The sequence below is a fragment of the Bombina bombina genome, chromosome 6 (genome assembly GCF_027579735.1).
Source record: "Bombina bombina isolate aBomBom1 chromosome 6, aBomBom1.pri, whole genome shotgun sequence".
Classification (NCBI taxonomy): Eukaryota; Metazoa; Chordata; class Amphibia; order Anura; family Bombinatoridae; genus Bombina; species Bombina bombina.
The window spans coordinates 739,821,370-739,847,094 of NC_069504.1; the positions used below are offsets into that span (position 1 = coordinate 739,821,370).

Below are 25,725 nucleotides of genomic sequence, written 5' to 3' on the forward strand. Positions count from 1 at the left end.
GTCCTTTAAATGACGTCATCCAAGATGGCGTCCCTCGAATTCCGATTGGCTGATAGGATTCTATCAGCCAATCGGAATTAAGGTAGGAAAAATCTGATTGGCTGATTGAATCAGCCAATCAGATTCAAGTTCAATCAGATTGGCTGATTGGATCAGCCAATCAGATTGAGCTCGCATTCTATTGGCTATTCCGATCAGCCAATAGAATGCGAGCTCAATCTGATTGGCTGATTGGATCAGCCAATCGGATTGAACTTGAATCTGATTGGCTGATTCAATCAGCCAATCAGATTTTTCCTACCTTAATTCCGATTGGCTGATAGAATCCTATCAGCCAATCGGAATTCGAGGGACGCCAGCTGCCAGTACCCAAAATGGCACCAAATAGTGAGTGGGGGTAGGGATAGAGAGCTGTTTAGGGGGGCTCAGGGGAGTTGGGTGGTAAGGGGGGATCCTACTCTGGAGAAAATATATAAATGTAAAAAAAAAACACCAAAAAAAAACAAACACAAACTTTTTTTTTTATACTGGGAGACTTTCTGCCAGTACTTAAGATGGCGGGGACATTTGTGGGGTGGGCGAGGGAAGAGAGCTGTTTGGGAGGGATCAGGGGGTCTGATGTGTCAGATGGGAGGCTGATCTCTACACTAAAGCTAAAATTAACCCTTCAAGCTCCCTACAAGCTACCTAATTAATCCCTTCATTGCAGGGCATAATACAAGTGTGGTGCGCAGCAGCATTTAGCGGCCTTCTAATTAACAAAAAGAAACGCTAAAGCCATATATGTCTGCTATTTCTGAACAAAGGGGATTCCAGAGAAGCATTTACAACTATTTGTGCCATAATTGCGCAAGCTGTTTGTAAATCATTTCAGTGAAAAACCTAAAGTTAGTGAAAAAGTGAACTTTTTTTTTTATTTGATCGCATTTGGCGGTAAAATGGTGGCATGAAATATACCAAAATGGACCTAGATCAATAATTTGGGTTGTCTACTACACTACACTAAAGCTAAAATTAACCCTGCAAGCTCCCTACAAGCTACCTAATTAACCCCTTCACTGCTGGGCATAATACACGTGTGGTGCGCAGTGGCATTTAGCGGCCTTCTAATTACCAAAAAGTAATGCCAAAGCCATATATGTCTGCTATTTCTAAACAAAGGGGATCCCAGAAAAGCATATACAACCATTTATGCCATAATTGCACAAACTGTTTGTAAATCATTTTAGTGAGAAACCTAAAGTTTGTGAAAAAGTGAACAATTTTTTTTATTTGATCGCATTTGGCGGTGAAATGGTGGCATGAAATATACCAAAATGGGCCTAGATCAATACTTTGGAATGTCTTCTAAAAAAAAAATAGTCAAGGGATATTCAGGGATTCCTGAAAGATATCAGTGTGACAATGTAACTAGCGCTAATTTTGAAAAAAAGTGGTTTGGAAATAGCAAAGTGCTATTTGTATTTATTGCCCTATAACTTGCAAAAAAAAGCAAAGAATATGTAAATATTGGGTATTTCTAAACTCAGGACAAAATTTTGAAACTATTTAGCATGGGTGTTTTTTGGTGGTTGTAGATATGTAACAGATTTTGGGGGTCAAAGTTAGAAAAAGTGTGTTTTTTTCTATTTTTTTCTCATATTTTCTATTTTTTTTATAGTAAATTATAAGATATGATGAAAATAATGGTATCTTTAGAAAGTCCATTTAATGGCGAGAAAAACGGTATATAATATGTGTGGGTACAGTAAAAGAGTAAGAGGAAAATTACAGCTAAACACAAACACAGCAAAAATTTAAAAATAGCCCTGGTCCTTAAGGGAAAGAAATTGAAAAATGGCCTTGTCCTTAAGGGGTTAAATAACTATTTAACAGCTATTGTACCTAGTTAAAATAAATACAAAGTTGCCTGTAAAATAAATATAAATGCTAAAATAGCTACAATATAACTATTTGTTATATTGTAGCTATATTAGGGTTTATTTTACAGGTAACTATTTAGCTTCAAATAGGATTAATTTATTTAATAAGAAATATTTTTTTTCGTTAGATTAAAATTATATTTAACTTAGGGGTGTGTTAGGGTTAGACTTAGCTTTAGGGGTTAATACATTTATTAGAGTAGCGGCGAGGTCCGGTCAGCAGATTAGGGGTTAATAAGTGTAGGTAGGTAGCGGCGACGTTGGGGGGGCAGATTAGGGGTTAATAATTATAATGCAGGTGTCGGCGACGTTGGGGGCAGCAGATTAGGGGTTCATAGGGATAACGTAGGTGGCGGCGGTGTCCGGAGCGGCAGATTAGGGGTTAATTGTATAATGCAGGTGTCAGCGATAGCGGGGGCGGCAGATTAGGGGTTAATAAGTGTAAGGTTAGGGGTGTTTAGACTCGGGGTTCATGTTAGAGTGTTAGGTGCAGACTTAGGAAGTGTTTCCCTATAGGAAACAATGGGGCTGCATTTTTGCAGGTGTTAGGTTTTTTTGCAGCTCAAAATGCCCTATTGTTTCCTATGGGGGAATCGTGCACGAGCACGTTTTTCAAGCTGGCCGCTACTGTAAGCAACGCTGGTATTGAGAGTTGAAGTGGCAGTAAATTATGCTCTACACTCCCTTTTTGGAGCCTAACGCACCCCTTCAGAGAACTCTAAATACCAGCGTTATTTAAAAGGTGCGGGGAAAAAAATCATGCGTAGTTAACGCACCCCTTTGGCCGCAAAACTCTAAATCTAGCCGTTTAGGTTCAGAATCGGGCAGAACGTGCCCTCTTTCTTTGGGACCACGAAAAGGTTTAAATAGTACCTTAGACCTCTTTCTGCTGGGGGTACCGGTACAATTACTCAGAGGAGAGATCTCTCAAACATTCTAGAAAGGCGTCTCTCTTTTCTAGTCTGGAAGACAGGTTTGACAGGAGAAATCTGCCCCTGGGCGGATGAGATCTGAACCCTATCCTGTATCCTTGGGCAATAAACTCCCGAACCCAAGGGTCCTGAACATTCTGCAACCAGGCTTCTGAGAAGAGAGATAATCTGCCCCCTACAAGGTCCGGAGATCGGTCGGGGGCCGCCCCCTCATGCCGACTTTGTTTCGGCGGGCTTCTTGTTCTGCTTGGACTTATTCCAAGACTGATCTGGTTTTCAAGTGCCCTTGGACTGATACGCTTTTGCGGCGGGCTGTTGGCGTTGGGCCTTCTCCGCACGAAAGGGTGACGAAAAGTAGATCCCTTAGGCTTAACCTTCTTATCCTGCGGTAGGAAAGCGCCCTTGCCTCCCATAACCGTGGATATGATCGAGTCCAATCCTGGACCGAACAGGATCTTTCCCTGAAATGGAAGGGATAGTAGTCTAGATTTAGAGGTCATGTCCACAGACCACGACTTTAGCCACAGAGCCCTGCGGGCTAAAACGGAAAAGCCTGACACCTTAGAGTTCAGGCAAATAATTGCATATTGGCATCATAAATAAAAGAATTAGCGACCCTCAAGGCCTTAATTCTCTCCTGTATTTCGTCGAGGGGAGTCTCCCTCTCGACCATGTCAGACAGAGCTTCACACCAATATGTCGCAGCTCCAGCAACCACAGCTACCGCCGCTGCCGGCTGAAAAACAAACCCTGTATGTTGAAACATTTTTCTTAACATGTTCTCCAACTTTTTGTCCATGGGCTCTTTAAACGACGAACTATCCTCAAGAGGAATCATTGTCCACTTTGCGAGCGTAGAGATACCACAATCCACCTTAGGGACAAACCCCCATAACTCGAGCTGGACGGGGAACAGCTTCTTGAAGGAAAAAGAAGGGGAAAAGGAAGAACCTAATCTCTCCCATTCATTCTTAATAATGTTAGCCATCTTAAAAGGAACCAGGAAGGTCTGAGGCACCACCCTGTTCACATATACTTTATCCAGCTTAGGAATCGAAGGCTCCTCTGGAAGTTTTGGTTCCGGAACCTCGAGGGTAGCAAGCACTTGCTTCAGCAAAAAATGCAAATTTTCCATCCTAAACCTAAAGTCAGGCTCTTCAGCAGTCGGAGCTTTAGATGACATAGACTCCGACCCAGAAGGAACGTCCTCTGAAGAATCGGAATTGTCCTCGACAGCGGATAATCTGGCGGCCAACGGATCTCTCCCGTAGGAAAAATAGTCATGCCCTGGGGAGCTGCATGTGTAATTGGAGATGAATGTAGGGAACGCACCTCACGGGACGGGGAACCCTCAGAGGTGGACGGCTCAGTAGTACTAGACATTCTATTTTTTTCTAGATGTCATAGCTTTATCAAGGCATGTGGAACATAGTTGAGCAGGCGGATCTACCAGAACCTCCTCACAATAAACACAGATACTAGACTTAGTTAAAGAGGGAGTACCCTCTATCGAGTCAGAGTCCTCCATAGCTTGTGCCCTTATTACGGACAAGTTGTAGTATATATAAAATGGCACCTTTATAACCTCCAATGGCCAGGGCACTCACCACCTCCTATTACCCGGACCACAGAAAACAGAATTTATGCTTACCTGATAAATTACTTTCTCCAACGGTGTGTCCGGTCCATGGCGTCATCCTTACTTGTGGGATATTCTCTTCCCCAACAGGAAATGGCAAAGAGTCCCAGCAAAGCTGGTCACATGATCCCTCCTAGGCTCCGCCCACCCCAGTCATTCGACCGACGGACAGGAGGAAATATATATAGGAGAAACCATATGATACCGTGGTGACTGTAGTTAGAGAAAATAATTCATCAGACCTGATTAAAAAACCAGGGCGGGCCGTGGACCGGACACACCGTTGGAGAAAGTAATTTATCAGGTAAGCATAAATTCTGTTTTCTCCAACATTGGTGTGTCCGGTCCACGGCGTCATCCTTACTTGTGGGAACCAATACCAAAGCTTTAGGACACGGATGAAGGGAGGGAGCAAATCAGGTCACCTAAATGGAAGGCACCACGGCTTGCAAAACCTTTCTCCCAAAAATAGCCTCCGAAGAAGCAAAAGTATCAAATTTGTAAAATTTGGCAAAAGTGTGCAGTGAAGACCAAGTCGCTGCCTTACATATCTGGTCAACAGAAGCCTCGTTCTTGAAGGCCCATGTGGAAGCCACAGCCCTAGTGGAGTGAGCTGTGATTCTTTCAGGAGGCTGCCGTCCGGCAGTCTCATAAGCCAATCGGATAATGCTTTTAAGCCAAAAGGAAAGAGAGGTAGTCGCTTTTTGACCTCTCCTTTTACCAGAATAAACAACAAACAAGGAAGATGTTTGTCTGAAATCTTTAGTAGCCTCTAAATAGAATTTTAGAGCACGGACTACGTCCAAATTGTGTAACAAACGTTCCTTCTTTGAAACTGGATTCGGACACAAAGAAGGTACAACTATCTCCTGGTTAATATTTTTGTTGGAAACAACTTTCGGAAGAAAACCAGGCTTAGTACGCAAAACCACCTTATCTGGATGGAACACCAGATAGGGCGGAGAACACTGCAGAGCAGATAACTCTGAAACTCTTCTAGCAGAAGAAATTGCAACCAAAAACAAAACTTTCCAAGATAATAACTTAATATCTACGGAATGTAAAGGTTCAAACGGAACCCCTTGAAGAACTGAAAGAACTAGATTAAGACTCCAGGGAGGAGTCAAAGGTCTGTAAACAGGCTTGATCCTAACCAGAGCCTGAACAAATGCTTGAACATCTGGCACAGCTGCCAGTCTTTTGTGAAATAAAACAGATAAAGAAGAGATCTGTCCCTTCAGAGAACTTGCAGATAATCCTTTCTCCAAACCTTCTTGTAGAAAGGATAGAATCTTAGGAATTTTTATCTTGTTCCATGGGAATCCTTTAGATTCACACCAACAGATATATTTTTTCCATATTTTATGGTAAATTTTTCTAGTTACAGGCTTTCTAGCCTGAATCAGAGTATCTATCACAGAATCTGAAAACCCACGCTTTGATAAAATCAAGCGTTCAATCTCCAAGCCGTCAGTTGGAGGGAAACCAGATTCGGATGTTCGAATGGACCCTGAACAAGAAGGTCCTGTCTCAAAGGTAGCTTCCATGGTGGAGCCGATGACATATTCACCAGGTCTGCATACCAAGTCCTGCGTGGCCACGCAGGAGCTATCAAGATCACCAAGGCCCTCTCCTGATTGATCCTGGCTACCAGCCTGGGGATGAGAGGAAACGGTGGGAATACATAAGCTAGGTTGAAGGTCCAAGGTGCTACTAGTGCATCTACTAGGGTCGCCTTGGGATCCCTGGATCTGGACCCGTAGCAAGGAACCTTGAAGTTCTGACGAGACGCCATCAGATCCATGTCTGGAATGCCCCATAATTGAGTTATTTGGGCAAAGATTTCCGGATGGAGTTCCCACTCCCCCGGATGGAATGTCTGACGACTCAGAAAATCCGCTTCCCAATTTTCCACTCCTGGGATGTGGATCGCAGACAAGTGGCAGGAGTGATCCTCCGCCCATTGAATTATCTTGGTCACTTCTTTCATCGCCAGGGAAGTCCTTGTTCCCCCCTGATGATTGATATATGCAACGGTCGTCATGTTGTCTGACTGAAACCTTATGAATTTGGCCTTTGCTAGTTGAGGCCAAGCTCTGAGAGCATTGAATATCGCTCTCAGTTCCAGAATGTCCCGAGACCATAGACCCTGAGCTTTCAGGGATTCCCAGACCGCGCCCCAGCCCACTAGGCTGGCGTCGGTCGTGACAATGACCCACTCTGGTCTGCGGAAGCTCATTCCCTGTGACAGATTGTCCAGGGTCAGCCACCAACGGAGTGAATCTCTGGTCTTTTGATCTACTTGAATCGTCGGAGACAAGTCTGTATAATCCCCATTCCACTGTCTGAGCATGCACAGTTGTAATGGTCTTAGATGAATTTGTGCAAAAGGAACTATGTCCATTGTTGCAACCATCAATCCTATTACTTCCATGCACTGCGCTATGGAAGGACGAGGAACAGAATGAAGTACTTGACAAAAGCTTAGAAGTTTTGATTTTCTGACCTCTGTCAGAAAAATCCTCATTTCTAAGGAATCTATTATTGTTCCCAAGAAGGGAACTCTTGTTGATGGGGACAGAGAACTTTTTTCTTTGTTCACCTTCCATCCGTGAGATCTGAGAAAGGCTAGGACGATGTCCGTATGAGCCTTTGCTTTTGACAGGGACGACGCTTGAATCAGGATGTCGTCCAAGTAAGGTACTACTGCAATGCCCCTTGGTCTTAGAACCGCTAGAAGGGACCCTAGTACCTTTGTGAAAATCCTTGGAGCAGTGGCTAATCCAAATGGAAGTGCCATAAACTGGTAATGCTTGTCCAGAAAAGCGAACCTTAGGAACTGATGATGTTCCTTGTGGATAGGAATATGTAGGTACGCATCCTTTAAATCTACGGTAGTCATAAATTGATTTTCCTGGATAGTAGGTAGGATCGTTCGAATAGTTTCCATTTTGAACGATGGTACCCTGAGAAATTTGTTTAGGATCTTTAGATCCAAAATTAGTCTGAATGTTCCCTCTTTTTTGGGAACTATGAACAGATTGGAATAAAATCCCATTCCTTGTTCTCTTATTGGAACTGGATGTATCACTCCCATCTATAACAGGTCTTCTACACAATGTAAGAATGCCTGTCTCTTTATTTGGTTTGAAGATAATTGAGACCTGTGGAACCTTCCCCTTGGGGGTAGTTCCTTGAATTCCAGGAGATAACCTTGAGAAACTATTTCTAGCGCCCAAGGATCCTGAACATCTCTTGCCCAAGCCTGAGCAAAGAGAGAAAGTCTGCCCCCCACTAGATCCGGTCCCGGATCGGGGGTTATCCCTTCATGCTGTTTTGGTAGCAGTGGTAGGCTTCTTGGCCTGCTTACCCTTGTTCCAGCCTAGCATTGGTTTCCAGGCTGGTTTGGGTTGTGAAGTATTACCCTCTTGCTTAGAGGATACAGAATTAGAGACTGGTCCGTTTCTGCGAAAGGGACGAAAATTAGGCTTATTATTAGCCTTAAAAGACCTATCCTGTGGGAGGGCGTGGCCCTTTCCCCCAGTGATGTCTGAAATAATCTCTTTCAAATCAGGTCCAAATAATGTTTTACCTTTGAAAGGAATGTTAAGCAATTTTGTCTTGGAAGACACATCCGCTGACCAAGACTTTAGCCAAAGCACTCTGCGCGCCACGACAGCAAACCCTGAATTTTTCGCCGCTAATCTAGCTAATTGCAAAGCGGCATCTAAAACAAAAGAGTTAGCCAATTTAAGTGCTTGAACTCTGTCCATAACCTCCTCATACGAAGATTCTTTACTGAGCGATTTTTCTAGTTCCTCGAACCAGAAACACGCTGCCGTAGTGACAGGAACAATACATGAAATTGGTTGTAGAAGGTAACCTTGCTGTACAAAAATCTTTTTAAGCAAACCCTCTAATTTCTTATCCATAGGATCTTTGAAAGCACAACTATCTTCGATAGGAATAGTAGTGCGTTTGTTTAGAGTAGAAACCGCCCCCTCGACCTTGGGGACTGTCTGCCATAAGTCCTTTCTGGGGTCGACTATAGGAAATAATTTCTTAAATATAGGGGGGGGGAACAAAAGGTATGCCGGGCCTTTCCCACTCTTTATTTACTATGTCCGCCACCCGCTTGGGTATAGGAAAAGCGTCGGGGGGCACCGGAACCTCTAGGAACTTGTCCATCTTACATAATTTCTCTGGAATGACCAAATTGTCACAATCATCCAGAGTAGATAACACCTCCTTAAGCAGTGCGCGGAGATGTTCTAATTTAAATTTAAATGTCACAACATCAGGTTCAGCTTGATGAGAAATTTTTCCTGAATCTGAAATTTCTCCATCAGACAAAACCTCCCTCATGGCCCCTTGAGATTGGTGTGAGGGTATGTCAGAACAGTTATCATCAGCGTCCTCTTGCTCTTCAGTGTTTAAAACAGAGCAATCGCGCTTTCTCTGATAAGTAGGCATTTTGGATAAAAGATTTGCTATGGAGTTATCCATTACAGCCGTTAATTGTTGCATGGTAATAAGTATTGGCGCACTAGATGTACTAGGGGCCTCCTGTGTGGGCATAACTGGTGTAGACACAGTAGGGGATGATGTAGTATCATGTTTACTCCCCTCATTTGAGGAATCATCTTGGGCAATATCATTATCTGTTGCATTACTGTCCTTACTTTGTTTGGACACTATGGCACAATTATCACATAAATTTAAATGGGGAGACACATTGGCTTTCATACATATAGAACATAGCTTATCTGATGGTACAGACATGTTAAACAGGCTTAAACTTGTCAACAAAGCACAAAAAACGTTTTAAAATAAAACCGTTACTGTCACTTTAAATTTCAAACTGAAAACACTTTATTACTGAATATGTGAAAAAGTATGAAGGAATTGTTCAAAATTCACCAAAATTTCACCACAGTGTCTTAAAGCATTAAAAGTATTGCACACCAAATTTCAGAGCTTTAACCCTTAAATTAACGGAACCGGAGCCGTTTTTACATTTAACCCCTATACAGTCCCAGAATGAGGCTCTGTCTATAACTAGAAAGGCCCCCATCTGAAAAAGGTGTCCAACACAGTGCCTGCCGTTTTTCTAAACGTTCCCCAAGATTATAATACCAATAATTAGTTAGAATCTGCATAATATGCCTAGTAAAGCAATTGTTTTAGCCCAGAAAAATGTCTACCAGTTTTTAAGCCCTTTTTGAAGCCCTTTATTCCTTTATGTTTAACTAAGAAAATGGCTTACCGGTCCCCATGAGGGGAAATGACAGCCTTCCAGCATTACATGGTCTTGTTAGAAATATGGCTAGTCATACCTTAAGCAGAAAAGACTGCTAACTGTTTCCCCCAACTGAAGTTACTTCATCTCAACAGTCCTGTGTGGAAACAGCAATCGATTTTAGTTACTGTCTGCTAAAAATCATCTTCCTCTTACAAACAGAAATCTTCATCCTTTTCTGTTTCAGAGTAAATAGTACATACCAGCACTATTTTAAAATAACAAACACTTGATAGAAGAATAAAACTACAAAAAACTCTTAACCATCTCCGTGGAGATGTTGCCTGTGCAACGGCAAAGAGAATGACTGGGGTGGGCGGAGCCTAGGAGGGATCATGTGACCAGCTTTGCTGGGACTCTTTGCCATTTCCTGTTGGGGAAGAGAATATCCCACAAGTAAGGATGACGCCGTGGACCGGACACACCAATGTTGGAGAAACTGTTACGTCTCCTGTAACCGTCAGACAAGCAGAGGAAGTCTATTAGGCCACACCCGGTCAGAAGGAATGCCTCACAGGACTGCCCCTGCACTAGAGAGAAAAACGCGCCAAATCGGCTGTGCAAATACTCCCAGACATGAAACTAAAAGTCCACCCATTGCCAGAGCCTCATCTCACACATATCGCAGCAATGACACAATAAACAATATCATGTATAACCCCCCCCCTGTTCAATAATCCCACTACCAGGGATATTAACCCTTGATTCTATAAAGATAAAAGGTATCACACTGTGACGCTGTCTTCTGCGTTTACATTACGTGTATAAAAAAATTAAACAATCTTACCAGAATCTATGCCGTGGAACAGGAACACAGCCTCTCAAGTGTGACAGTGTAGTAGCATCGCTCCTGACATGGACTTGAGTGAAGAAAGCAGGCAGCAAAACTCTTCAACGCTGATTGCTTATGGAGCTGTTAAAATGAGTCGGTATGGTTTCGCAGAAATAATCTCCCTGCATCTCCGGACTCTAACATTCACCCAATCTCTCACTTAGAGGCTGACAGGACTACTTAAAACTCCAGTCCCATTTCGAAGAGTACTACCCTCCATAAGAGACTACTCAGAATCTTCCGACACTTCTCTGTGTCAAGGTATATGTGGGGTAAATAAATATATATATATATATATATATATATATATATTTTAATCATATATTTTAAGGCTATGCAATACAATTATATTTATTCAGCTCTGAACTGGTCAGCAGAAAGGACTCATTTCTGTCAGACAAACTGACTTGAGACAGGTTTGGTTCTCCCCCACTTTCTCAATTGCACAGGAGACTCATAGAGATTACTTTGAAGGAGACATTCCTGGCTAAAATGAGAACAATAGAACATTTGGTTTAATTAAAATGTAACACAGTTTCAGAAACCATCTGTGTGATTGACTGGGAACCAATGTTAAAAAAACAGCATTCTGATACCTAGATCAGGATACATGCCCATATATGGGTTTCCTCCAATGGAGATGCCGATCCGTCTGAAGAGATGTGAAAAATGAGAGCATTTTTCAAAAGGGACTGATAATTAGCACAAATTTGTTGAGTGGCTCATGCTGTGTGGCTACTAATACTGGAATATACAAGATGTTAAACATACGTCTGGGGTTAGGATAACATAGAGAAAGCACATGACTTACATGTTTCCAACAACTGTATTTAGATTTCAAATAAAATATACTAGGAAAATAAATACAAGATACTGCATAGAAGTGGATGTGTATGTGTATGTATATATATCTATATATGTATACATGTGTATGTGGGTGTTGTATATATACATGTATATTTTGAAAGCATGAATATCTTAGCCTCTGTGTGTTTAAGAACATGAATAGATGTTTATGGACCTGAAGAGAAGTGATTATTAACATTTATTTTTATTTCAGCTCTACATAGACAGGATTCATGTATTCAGGAGGAAATACACAGAAATGTAACATTTTATATCTGAAGGAATGCAATATATCAGGAGATTTAAATACTACCAATCTGGAAATATAAAAATAGGCTGTTATTTCTATAGAAATACCAGGATACTGATAAAATTATAATGCATTTTAAGCTAATAATTAGCAGTATTAAATTGCCTTAATATAATAAAATGTTAATAATATAACATATTTGGTATCAGAATAATCAGAAAAAAATAACCTAATATTAACCATCTGTAATTGGGGATATATATGATTAATGCAGAGAGTGTAATCTGATTAAATAACCATTTTATGAAAATAATTAACTTGCTTAAAAATGTTTTAGAAATGTTGATTAAATTAATTTGTATGTATTGTCATGCTGCATTGTTTTGTCTGGATATCTGCTGCCACCTAAGGGCCAATACTGGTAGGACAGTTAAGGGAATTTAACTGTCCATAAGATACGTTGCCATGGTAAACATGTTTCAACTCTAAGGGCGGACCAGGGACAGGGCTCCGTGGGCGTTTCCAATACTCACCAATGACTGATAATAACCAAAAAAGGGGAGGGGTGAAATCAGATGATCCCCCGGATGGAAAGTCTGATGACTCAGATAATCCGCCTCCCAGTTGTCTACTCCTGGGATGTGAATTGCGGATAGATGGCAGGAGTGATCCTCTGCCCATTTGATGATCTTGGATACCTCCCTCATCGCCAGGGAACTCTTTGTTCCTCCCTGATGATTGATGTACGCTACAGTCGTGATGTTGTCAGACTGAAATCTGATGAATTTGGCCTCCGCTAGCTGAGGCCAGGCCTGGAGCGCATTGAATATCGCTCTCAATTCCAAAATGTTTATCGGGAGAAGAGATTCTTCCCGAGACCATAGACCCTGAGCTTTCAGGGAGTCCCAGACCGCACCCCAGCCTAAGAGACTGGCGTCGGTCGTGACAATGATCCACTCCGGTCTGCGGAAACTCATTCCCTGAGACAGGTGATCCTGAGACAACCACCAGAGAAGAGAGTCTCTGGTTATCTGGTCCATTTGAATCTGGGGAGACAAATCTGCATAATCCCCATTCCACTGTTTGAGCATGCACAGTTGCAGTGGTCTTAGATGAATGCGGGCAAAAGGGACTACGTCCATTGCCGCAACCATTAGACCGATTACCTCCATGCACTGAGCCACAGAAGGCTGAGGAATGGCATGAAGAACTCGACAAGTATTCAAAAGTTTTGACTTCTTGACCTCCGTCAGAAAGATTTTCATTTCTACCGAGTCTATTATTGTTCCCAGGAAGGGAACCCTTGTGAACGGGGACAGAGAACTTTTTTCTACGTTCACCTTCCACCCGTGAGACCTTAGAAAGGCCAGAACAATGTCCGTATGAGCCTTTGCTCTTTGAAAGGACGACGCTTGTATTAGGATGTCGTCTAGGTAAGGTGCTACTGCAATGCCCCTTGGTCTTAGTACCGCTAGAAGGGACCCTAGCACCTTTGTGAAAATTCTGGGAGCAGTGGCCAAGACGAAGGGAAGAGCCACAAACTGGTAATGTTTGTCCAGAAAGGCGAACCTCAGGAACTGATGGTGATATTTGTGGATAGGAATATGCAGGTGCGCATCCTTTAAGTCCACGGTAGTCATTTATTGACCCTCTTGGATCCATGGTAAGATTGTCCGAATGGTTTCCATTTTGAATGATGGAACTCTGAGGAATTTGTTTAGGATTTTTAAGTCCAGGATTGGCCTGAAAGTTCCTTCCTTTTTGGGAACTACAAACAGGTTTAAGTAAAAACCCAGTCCTTGTTCTGCTGTTGGAACTGGGTGTATCACTCCCATTTTTAGAAGGTCTTCTACGCAACGTAAGAATGCCTGTCTCTTTGTCTGGTCTAAAGACAAGCGAGAAATGTGGAACCTTCCCCTTGGAGGAAGGTTCATGAATTCCAGAAGGTACCCCTGAGTGACAATTTCTAACATCCAGGGATCCTGAACATCTCTTGCCCAAGCCTGAGCAAAGAGAGAGAGTCTGCCCCCTACTAGATCAGGTCCCGGATCGGGGGCTACCCTTTCATGCTGTCTTGGTAGCAGCAGCAGGCTTCTTGGCCTGTTTACCCTTGTGCCAGCCTTGCAGGGGTTTCCATGCTGGTTTGTACTGGGAAGCGTTACCCTCTTGCTTAGTGGCTGTAGAGGTAGAAGCAGCTCCGTTCCTGAAATTGCAAAAGGAACGAAAATTAGACTTGTTTTTAGCTTTGAAAGGTCTATCTTGTGGAAGGGCATGGCCCTTTCCCCCAGTGATATCTGAAATAATCTCTTTCAACTCTGGCCCGAATAGGGTCTTACCCTTGAAAGGAATATTAAGCAATTTTGTTTTGGACGACACATCCGCCGACCAAGATTTTAGCCAAAGCGCTCTGCGTGCCACGATTGCAAAACCAGAATTTTTCGCCGCTAATGTAGCTAATTGAAAAGCGGCATCTGTAATGAAAGAATTAGCCAACTTCAGGGCATGAATTCTGTCCATGACCTCATCATAAGAAGTCTCCTTCTGTAACGAGTTTTCTAGTTCCTCAAACCAAAAAGCCGCTGCAGTGGTTACGGGAATAATGCAAGAAATTGGTTGAAGAAGAAAACCTTGTTGAACAAAAATTTTCTTAAGCAAACCTTCTAATTTTTTATCCATAGGATCTTTGAAAGCGCAACTGTCTTCTATTGGTATAGTCGTGCGCTTAGCTAGTGTTGAAACTGCCCCCTCTACCTTAGGGACCGTCTGCCACGCGTCCCTTCTGGGGTCAACAATGGGGAACATTTTCTTAAATATAGGGGGGGGGGAACAAAAGGTACACCTGGCCTCTCCCACTCCCTAGTCACGATATCCGCCACCCTCTTAGGTATCGGAAACGCGTCAGTGTGTACCGGGACCTCTAGGAATTTGTCCATTTTACACAATTTTTCTGGGACCACCAAGGGGTCACAATCATCAAGTGTAGCCAGGACCTCCTTAAGCAGGGCGCGGAGGTGTTCTAGCTTAAATTTAAATGGTATCTGGCTCTGCCTGTTGAGAAACAAACTGGTAATGTTTGTCCAGAAAGGCGAACCTCAGGAACTGATGGTGATATTTGTGGATAGGAATATGCAGGTGCGCATCCTTTAAGTCCACGGTAGTCATTTATTGACCCTCTTGGATCCATGGTAAGATTGTCCGAATGGTTTCCATTTTGAATGATGGAACTCTGAGGAATTTGTTTAGGATTTTTAAGTCCAGGATTGGCCTGAAAGTTCCTTCCTTTTTGGGAACTACAAACAGGTTTAAGTAAAAACCCAGTCCTTGTTCTGCTGTTGGAACTGGGTGTATCACTCCCATTTTTAGAAGGTCTTCTACGCAACGTAAGAATGCCTGTCTCTTTGTCTGGTCTAAAGACAAGCGAGAAATGTGGAACCTTCCCCTTGGAGGAAGGTTCATGAATTCCAGAAGGTACCCCTGAGTGACAATTTCTAACATCCAGGGATCCTGAACATCTCTTGCCCAAGCCTGAGCAAAGAGAGAGAGTCTGCCCCCTACTAGATCAGGTCCCGGATCGGGGGCTACCCTTTCATGCTGTCTTGGTAGCAGCAGCAGGCTTCTTGGCCTGTTTACCCTTGTGCCAGCCTTGCAGGGGTTTCCATGCTGGTTTGTACTGGGAAGCGTTACCCTCTTGCTTAGTGGCTGTAGAGGTAGAAGCAGCTCCGTTCCTGAAATTGCAAAAGGAACGAAAATTAGACTTGTTTTTAGCTTTGAAAGGTCTATCTTGTGGAAGGGCATGGCCCTTTCCCCCAGTGATATCTGAAATAATCTCTTTCAACTCTGGCCCGAATAGGGTCTTACCCTTGAAAGGAATATTAAGCAATTTTGTTTTGGACGACACATCCGCCGACCAAGATTTTAGCCAAAGCGCTCTGCGTGCCACGATTGCAAAACCAGAATTTTTCGCCGCTAATGTAGCTAATTGAAAAGCGGCATCTGTAATGAAAGAATTAGCCAACTTCAGGGCATGAATTCTGTCCATGACCTCATCATAAGAAGTCTCCTTCTGTAACGAGTTTTCTAGTTCCTCAAACCAAAAAGCCGCTGCAGTGGTTACGGGAATAATGCAAGAAATTGGTTGAAGAAGAAAACCTTGTTGAACAAAAATTTTCTTAAGCAAACCTTCTAATTTTTTATCCATAGGATCTTTGAAAGCGCAACTGTCTTCTATTGGTATAGTCGTGCGCTTAGCTAGTGTTGAAACTGCCCCCTCTACCTTAGGGACCGTCTGCCACGCGTCCCTTCTGGGGTCAACAATGGGGAACATTTTCTTAAATATAGGGGGGGGGGAACAAAAGGTACACCTGGCCTCTCCCACTCCCTAGTCACGATATCCGCCACCCTCTTAGGTATCGGAAACGCGTCAGTGTGTACCGGGACCTCTAGGAATTTGTCCATTTTACACAATTTTTCTGGGACCACCAAGGGGTCACAATCATCAAGTGTAGCCAGGACCTCCTTAAGCAGGGCGCGGAGGTGTTCTAGCTTAAATTTAAATGGTATCTGGCTCTGCCTGTTGAGAAACTTTTCCTGTGTCAGAAATTTCTCCCTCAGACAGGCCCTCCCTCACCGCCAAGTCAGATTGTTGTGAGGGCACTACAGATAAATTATCCGCTGCGTCAGATTGCTCATTTTCTGTATTTAAAACTGAGCTATCGCGCTTCCTTGGAAATGCTGGCAGTTTGGATAAAAAAGCTGCGAGAGAATTATCCATTACTGCTGCTAACTGTTGTAAAGTAATAGGGATCGATGTGCTAGAGGTACTGGGCATCGCTTGCGCGGGCATAACTGGTGTCGACACAGAAGGAGAAGATAGAGTACTATCCTTACTACCTTCAGCTAAAGATACATCTTGGGCTACATTTTTAAGTGTCACTGTATGGTCCTTAAACTGCTTGGACGCTATAGCACACTTCAAACATAAATTCAATGGGGGTACCGCCATGGCTTTTAAACATATAGAACAAGGGCTATCTGAAGGCTCAGACATGTTTGACAGACTTAAACAGCACTATAATGCAAGAAAAAATACTTTGGAAAAAAACGTTACTGTGTCTTTAAATAATAAAAGTGCACACTTTATTACCAAAACATCAAAAAACCATCAAATAAACATCCGATCTTAATGAAATTTTCACCACATTATCCTAAGATTGCACACAAATTTTCAGATCAATTAACCCCTTAATGCCCAAACTGGAGCTAAAAACAGCAGTTAATCGGTTAAACACACTACAGCACAATGCCACAGCCTCTACTGTGGCTTTTACCTTCCTTATAGATTATTTGAAGGAGAAATAAGCCACTCTGAAGTCCCCTCTGAGGTCTCTGGCCTCCACACGTAAAGCTGCATGAACTGTCTAGTCAAAAACAACTGCGCAATTGAGGCGCGAAAATGAGGCCCCCTCCCTCTTCATTACAGAGTGCTGGGGCCTTTGAGGTAGATTAGGAGTCTAATCAAATGCCATGTTTTGAAATGTATGCATCCAAATGGGTTAAATTTGTGTATTGACCTAGCAGCCTTCCATTAATTAGGGCCACCTACTAGAGCTGTTTCCAGTCACCTAACCCACATTTTATATTTCCATCCTAGCACCTAGTTTAGTCAGCGACTAGTGACTTATAACTTTGTCTGATTTAGTATTTTCTGGTGATTTTAGTTACATTAGTAGCAGGTTGTCTATAGGACTCAAAATTTATTGGACCTGTAAATTGTCCTTCTTATGCCCATCTGATTTTATGCTGGTCCCTCCAGTCTTATCCCATTTTTCCTATGATCGTTCCCTTTTTAAACAACCCCCCCACTCTTTTTTTTTTTTTTTTTTAGCAATTATCATAAAGCCTCTTTTTATCCAATTAAATTGGATCATTGGCACTTACTCTCATTTTATTATTTTTCTGATTTGAGTTTTTCCAATGATACTGGGATATTATGATATACTGTTATTTTTCTAATATTCATGTTAACCGATTTTTATATTAAATTATGATCTTAATTTTTGAGCGATCCAATTTTTTACAATTTTATATGTTTTATGTTGTTACAGAAATATTTATTATATGTATGATATGCATGCTAATTACTTCTGTATGGATAGATTAAATATGAACAATTAATGTTGATCCAGAATGTTACAAATGTATATTCATTTTTTGTGCATGTCAATTGTTGTTCCCAGTCCATCCTCAGCTCCGGCTCCTTATACACCTCCTATCTGATTAACATCCTATCACCTAGCTATCTTCACACGGAGGTGTGTCAGCAGCTGGAGCTTTGTGATTGGCACAGGTGTGTTATAAATAGAGCAGGTACATCCATGTATTAGTATCAGCCTGATGAAATGACTATATGTTGAGAAACGCGTTGCTGGACGCATGTTTTTATCTGTTTATACTCAATAAATATTTCCTTGAGTATATCACACCTGCCTGATTTCTATTACTGTTGCCGCTGGTGCAATTTGGTTTTGTTCCTGATTCCTCTTTGGAGGTCTGCTGTGCCGAGTTTCCATCAACTCCATTGGTTCCTCTGCTGGGTCGACTTTGACGCTGTCTGCTGAGTGACGTCTGCCTTAGCGTACCGAACTTACGCTTGTCTGACGGGCGACTTTTGGTTCCGTCCTGTTTGTCTGGGTACACGTTTGTACCGCCGCTCTTGTGAGTTATACTCTGTGTGGGGGGTCCGCTGCTTTTGTTCTCCTCTGTTGCTCAAGACGATACTTGTCCCATGAGGCGCCTCTTTTATCTGTCATCCACAGGTTCCCGACGTTCATCTACAATGTCTAAGAGAGCTGCCTGGATTGCTGGTTGCTGAATCCGCCATCTTCCACATGCTGTGATCATTTGCGTACTTCTATAGAGACTCCGTTTGCTCTCTTTACTCTTGAATAAAAAACCCCATAAGCGTTTTATAAGATCAAAAAAACACCATATCCACACTTAAATCATGCTAATAAGCGATCGATTAAGCCCAAAATAGTGTCAACCAGAAATTAAGCCCTTAATTTAAGCCATCATTTTATACAGAGTCTAAGAAAAATGGCTTACCTACCCCTGTGGGGATTTCTGACAGTCTTCTAGCATTACTGGGTCTTGTTAGAAAAATGATTGATCATACCTGAAGCAGTTAAGCCAGCAAACTGTTCCCCCCAACTGAAGTTCTCCTGTATCTAACACCACAAACTCTTTACCCTCCCGTGGAGATGCTACTTGTTAGAGCGGCAAAGAGAATGACTGGGGGGCGGAGCCTGAGGGGAGCTATATGGACAGCTCTGCTGTGTTTTCTCTTTGCCACTTCCTGTAGGGATTGAGAATATCCCACAAGTAAGGATGAAGCCGTGGACCGGACACACCAATGTAAGAGAAACAAACATTTACTATTGCTGTATGTAGCAGAGTTAAAGAAATAGTTTGGATTTCAAGTTAGCATTTCATAGCTTATGTATTGTTAAACTAATCCCAATCTTAAATTGTTTATCTATGCAAATATATAATAATAATTCAGAAGTGTATATTGTATTTTAAATTGGTAGTCACAGCCTATATATTGTTTAAATCTGTATCTGATTGGCTAAGTAACTCATCTGTGCAAGTTCTGATATCGTAAGTTAATTTTGTATTAGGATAAATTGCAGTTAAATAGCAGAATATATATATTACCCTATTGATTATAAGCACTGTTGCTTGGATGTTAAAGGCTATTTATAAATAAAGTTGGTTTTAAAGATACAGTTTTCTGGGCTTTGTAAGAAGGATAACATATCTTAATAGTTGGTTTTAACGCATATAAATTTATTTCATATTCCTTTTATTACAAATATATTTCAAAAATGTTCATGGATATTAACTAAATAAAAGAATTCAGATATTTATATATTTTTTTTTGTCTTAGTAGAAGTGTATTGATTGTGGGTTCAGTCTAAAGAAAGATTGTTAAATATATTCCCTGCCATATACTCACACATTGTTTGGAGAATACCGCTAAGATTCTTATAAATATACTGACATCTGCATAGAATGACTCGGAGATGAGGGAAGTGGGGGAGGTATTTAAGCCTTTGGCTGGGGTATCTTTGCCTCCTCCTGGTGGTCATGTTCTTATTTCCCTCAAGTAATGAATGAAGCAGTGGACTGTCTTCCCCTTTAGATGGAAATTGAGCCATAACAGTTGAATTCTGACTTTCAAATTCCTTAAAACTTCATATTTATTTCAGGTAAAAAGATAAACAACAATTACGGCTTTTTTACATGATAAACATTTTGTTGAGTATAATGTCCCTTTAATATAATAAACTTGGGCAGAGTGGTGTAAGATAGCTGAATCTTAGTGTATCACATTGCATGTTTTGTTACACAGCTGGCTCTCTAGTGTGGAGTGGTTTAGAGAAAACTCTCTAGGTTGGCATTTGTATTAAAAAGTAAACACAGTGTATGACACTGAGATCTCTGAGCTGCAGTGCTTGAAAGCATCAGGCTCAATAGCACCAATACTCGGTAGCAGTACAACATATCTTTTGAGTTTATATATGTGCTACATGCAAACCTTGAGGATGTTTTGAAACATTCAGGCCACAAACCACAGTTCCCCTTTTATTTATTTATGTATGTATTTATTCATTAATTCATTTATTTTTATTTCAAAACTAAGTTGATAAGATATTACACTAGTGTGCGTACACTGGGATATAGTACCTAGATGTACTGTGTTACAACAAAAGAGTTTATTTGAAATACTCCTAGTCCCGGACATGTAAAAATTACAAAAGTTAGCTCACCTCACTAAAAAGTTTACTTAGAAGAAAAAAGAAAACTTGTTAAAATTATTTTACTATGTAGGATCTAGGTTGTAAAATGTATTGAGCTCTGCAGAATAGGGCGAAAAATATAAGTCCCTGAGAACATGTTATAGTTTTAGAGTCAGTAAAGGCACATAGGATTTTAGCTAATAAACTTTGTGGGACGAGTGTATTATATATTAAGCTTGCATTGCAGTGTAAAGTAGTGTAAGTTATGCAGTAAAGTGTATAAAAAGTTTCTATCTTTACAGGGCAGGGTATGGTACAGCTGAGCTGTGTTTCGGGGAAGCTCTCACAGGCTTCCACCCCCAGGCCACGTGTGAGAAGGAATCTCCCACTCAGACACGTAATATAGAAACAGGAGGAAGACCAGGCGTGGGAGAGAGGGAAAGTCAGAGATGGATGAAGAAAGTAGAAGGTTGGTAGAAAGAGAAAGGGGGGGGGGGGAATCACAGAAGAAGAAAAATGTATGTCAGGTGGGGATAGAACAGTAAAAATAGTGACAAAGTGAAAGCGGTGAGAACATAATAAAAACACATGTATGAAGGACAGGAGAGGAATACATTTCTCTAAAGGGTCTGTCTATTCCTTGTTATATTTCTTTGTTACCTTTATTCCTCTGTCCCATCATGGACAGTCTTTCAACCCCCAGCCCCTGTAATTCCCTCCCACCCCTCTCAATTTCTCACACAAATTCCTCCCAGGCTCTCCACAATTCTAATCCCAGTCGTTCCCTTGGTAACTGCAGTGGGCTTGGTTTTTGGGATGAGTCAGGTTGGAGCTGTGTGATTTCCTCCTCCACCTTGAATCTCCCCACGTGGGACAGATCATACTAAAACAGCCTCTGTACTCATCCCATAAATGGGGACCTTCTTAGATCTAAATGAGGGATATCTGCCCGGAAGCTGGATCACACATTTTCACAACATATATCTGCACATATTTAACCCTGAATAATTAGAGCTTTCTTCTGCCGACACAAAATCCAGCACAGTCCCTTTACAGCTGTAGTGTCAGTGCTACCAGTACAATTCTAGTGTCCCAATGCTTTGTCATTTATACAACAATCTTTGCATTGATATATGTTCTCCAGTATTGATCAAATTTAGAGCTACTGGTGCATTGCTTTAGTACTGAATTCTAGCTGCAATTACCTTCCTCTTATTAACTTGTAATATATATATGTGTACTACCAATTATTATATTCAGTTGCAAATAGGAATTTCAACATATAATTATTGACATTTGCAGCAGCATAAAAAATACTGCTACATCAGCATAGACTTGCTCATTTTAAAGTCAGCTTCAATGTCAACATTCTTACATTTTGACCCTTTTAAAACTCCCCCACTCTTGTGTTGCTTTATAGTTTTTATAATTATTTTGAATTTTTGGATTTTGTCTGTCACTTTAAAAGGGACATGAAAGCCAAACATTTTCTTTCATGATTTAGGTAGAACATACAATTTTAAATAACTTTCCAGTTTACTTCTATTACCAAATTTGCTTTATTCTTTTGGTATCCTTTGTGGGAGGAGCAGCAAAGCACTACTAATTTCTAATTGCACAGATGGGTGAGCCAATGACAATCTGTATATATATACAGTCACCAATCAGTAGCTAGAACCCAGGTTCTTTGCTGCTAATGAGCTTACCTAGATAAACCTTTCAGCAAAGGATAACAAGAGAAGGAAGCAAATTAAATAATAGAAGTAAAGTGGAAAGTTGTTTAAAACTGTATGTTCTGTCTAAATCATGAATGTCTAATTATGACTTTACTGTCCCTTTAAGTTATAACTGGATTACTGTGTGTGTATAGCGCCTTCACACGTAACACTATACTCTGTCACAAGACCCATAAAACATCAAAACCCTAAATTCTAATGTGAGCCTTGGCCATTGACTGTGCATGCATGGGTTTTATTAATATGCTTGCATGTGTGATTTGTGTTTGCTGAATCTGCATGTTAGCATGTGTGTTTGCATGGATGCTTGAATAAAAATGTGTTTGCCTGGTTGCGTTTGTCGGGAGGGAGGCCTGTAATCATGTATAGTCAAGTAATGTTTTAGAGACATTGCTGGCAGGGCAGGTAAGTAATTATAATAGCAAGGAGCAATATAAAACTCTGCCCATTTTCTGCACAACTCTCTCCTTATATTTACCCTATTTTTAATTCAATCTTTCACTTATTGATTTTCAAAATCTGTTAATCTTATGTAATCTCCCAATGTCCATGAACTAATCAGTGACAACCATCAACTTAAAGGACCAGTTAATACAGTGGATTTGCATAATAAACAAATGCATGATAACAAAACCATGCAATAGCACTTAGGGGAAGATTTAACAAGCGGCAAATGCAGCTGTTTCTGCGTGAGCCTTCAGGCTCGCCGGAAACAAAACTTAAGAAGTAGCGGTCTTAAGATCGCTGCTCCCTAACTCATCCACCACCTCTGAGGTGATGGACAGCAATCATCCCAATCGTTGGCATTTAGTGATGTCAGGCTACATGATCCACTACAGTGGATCATGTCCGTCCGTCATTTAATAAATCTACCCCTTAGGGGCCGATTTAACAATGTGCGAGCGGACATAATCCGCTGTAGCGGATCTCGTACACCGCACATCAATAAATGCTGACAGCATACGCTGTCTGCATTTATCATTGCACAAGCATTTCTCTTGAAATGCTTGCGCAATGCTGCCCCCTGCACATTCGGGTGTCAATCAACCCGATCGTATCTGATTGCTGTCCGCCGCCTCAGAGGTGGCGGACGGGTTACGACCTTACAGGCAGACCTGAAGCGGAGTGGGTCAGAAGCAGCATCCGCTTCTTCATAAATCGACCCCATAGTATAAACTTCAAAAGAATAGTACATAGTGTAAATATAAAAAAACTGTGTACATTTTGTTAATGGAAGTAAATTGGAAAGTTATTTAAAATTGCTGCTCTGAGTCATGAAAGTTTAATTTTGACTTAAAGATACATGAAACCCAAAATATTTATTTCATGATTCAGATAGAGAATACAATTTTAAACAACTTTCTAATTTACTTCTATTATATAATCTGTTTCATTCTCTTGGTATCACTTGTTGAAGGAGCAGCAATACACTACTAGTTTCTAACTGAACACATGGGTGAGCCAATCACATTCAATATATATATGCAGCCACCAATCAACAGCTAGAACCTAGTTTCTCTGCTGCTCATGAACATGCCTAGATAAACCTTTCAGCAAATGATAACAAGAGAAGGAAGCAAATTAAATAATTGAAGTAAATTGGAAAGTTGTTTAAAATTGTATTCTCAATCTGAATCATGAAAGAAAATGTTTGGGTTTCATGTCCCTTTAAAGGGATAAGAAACCGCAAAAAACTATTTTGTTACTAAGACAGAGCATACCATTTATAAAAAGTTTCCAATTTACTTCTATTATCAAAATTGCTTCATTTCCATGGCATTCTTTGTTGAAGAGATACTTAGGTAGGCATCTGGAGCACTACATGACAGGAAATAGTGCTGCTCTATAGTGCTCTTGCAAATGGATAACATTCTTGCAAATCTGCTACCATATAGTTCTCCAGATATGGGCTTGCTCCTATGCATACGTCCCTGCTTTTCAACTAAAGATACACAGAGAACAATAAAAAATTGATAATGGAAGTAAATTAGAAAGTTGTTTAATTTTTGGGTTTTATATTCCTTTAAAAAAAAAATCTTTAAATTCCTTAAATATAGGTTTATCTTTTATGATAATTCTGTTCTTCATTACTATATAGAATTCATATCTTCCCCTCAGTTATATATAGTTACATTGGTATCCATTTCTTCCTTTTAGGATATCATCTAATATAATTACCGGTATATCAGTCATCACCCAGTGTCTCCAATATCTATATTTTGGGTCAGACCTTGTTGGAGCATCTGGATCCACCATGATAAGGGTATATAGCTTTCCCTGGAAAGAAAGACATTTGTTAAGCATGTAGCAATATAAGCTACATAAAAAAATATATATATTAAATAAAAATAATACTGTGAACACTACCTGCACTTTAATAAAGACACAAGCCATGTAATTAGGTGTTGTGCTATTATAGGCACTCAGAAAATCTGATATCCCCTAGCCAATTTTCTATCATATTAGCCTGATTAATATTTTCAAAACAGAGCAGGTATGACACAAAAAGGACAGTGACTTACCTCTTTTTGCCAGGGACACACAGAGCAGGTATGACACAAAAAGGACAGTGACTTACCTCTTTTTGCCAGGGACACACAGAGCAGGTATGACACAAAAAGGACAGTGACTTACCTCTTTTTGCCAGGGACACACAGAGCAGGTATGACACAAAAAGGACAGTGACTTACCTCTTTTTGCCAGGGACACACAGAGCAGGGATTTAACTCCAATATAGCAAGTACCTTAAAAAGTGCAGTAATTTAACCATCATATAACCACTACCCAACAGAGTGCAGTCCTTTAACACAATATAGACCTAGATTACAAGTGGAGCACTGTTAATAGCGCAGGGGGAGTTATCCATATTGCGGCCCTGTGCTTTCAATAGTGCACTATCTTGTATTACAAGTGAATGGTAAATTAGTTTTACCATAGAATGTTAGTGCGGGTGACATTTTTTTTAGAGCGCCCTATACTTTCAATGGATAGAGCCAGGTACGCTAATATTGCTCATATTACCAATTTAGTCCATCTAAAGACCTGAAGTGTATCAGGGCTAGAATAAAAGAATAGCAAAATACAGTATAATAAAGTATTACATACACATATATTTACATTTATTATATACAGTATCTCACAAAAGTGAGTACACCCCTCATATTTTTTTAAATATTTTATTATATCTTTTCCTGTGACAACACTGAAGAAATGACACTTTGCTACAATGTAAAGTAGTGAGTGTACAACATGCATAACAGTGTAAATTTGCTTTCCCCTCAAAATAACTCAACACACAGCCATTAATGTCTAAACCAAAAGTGAGTACACCCCTAAGTGGAAATGTCCAAATTGGGCCCAAATAGCCATTTTCCCTCCCCGGTGTCATGTGACTCATTAGTGTTACAAGGTCTCAGGTGTGAATGGGGAGCAGGTGTGTTAAATTTGGTGTTATCGTTCTCACACTCT

General features: G+C 40.9%; 1 protein-coding gene across 2 annotated transcripts in view; it reads right to left on the reverse strand.

Moving 5' to 3' along the window:
* PEBP4 (phosphatidylethanolamine binding protein 4) overlaps window positions 1-25,725 on the reverse strand; it is a 594,014-nt gene that overhangs the window by 250,526 nt on the left and 317,763 nt on the right. For both annotated transcript variants that reach the window (XM_053717977.1, XM_053717978.1), the window contains one exon: window positions 24,436-24,534. In XM_053717977.1, the coding sequence (XP_053573952.1) occupies window positions 24,436-24,534 (99 nt within the window). The remainder of the gene's footprint in view (window positions 1-24,435; window positions 24,535-25,725) is intronic.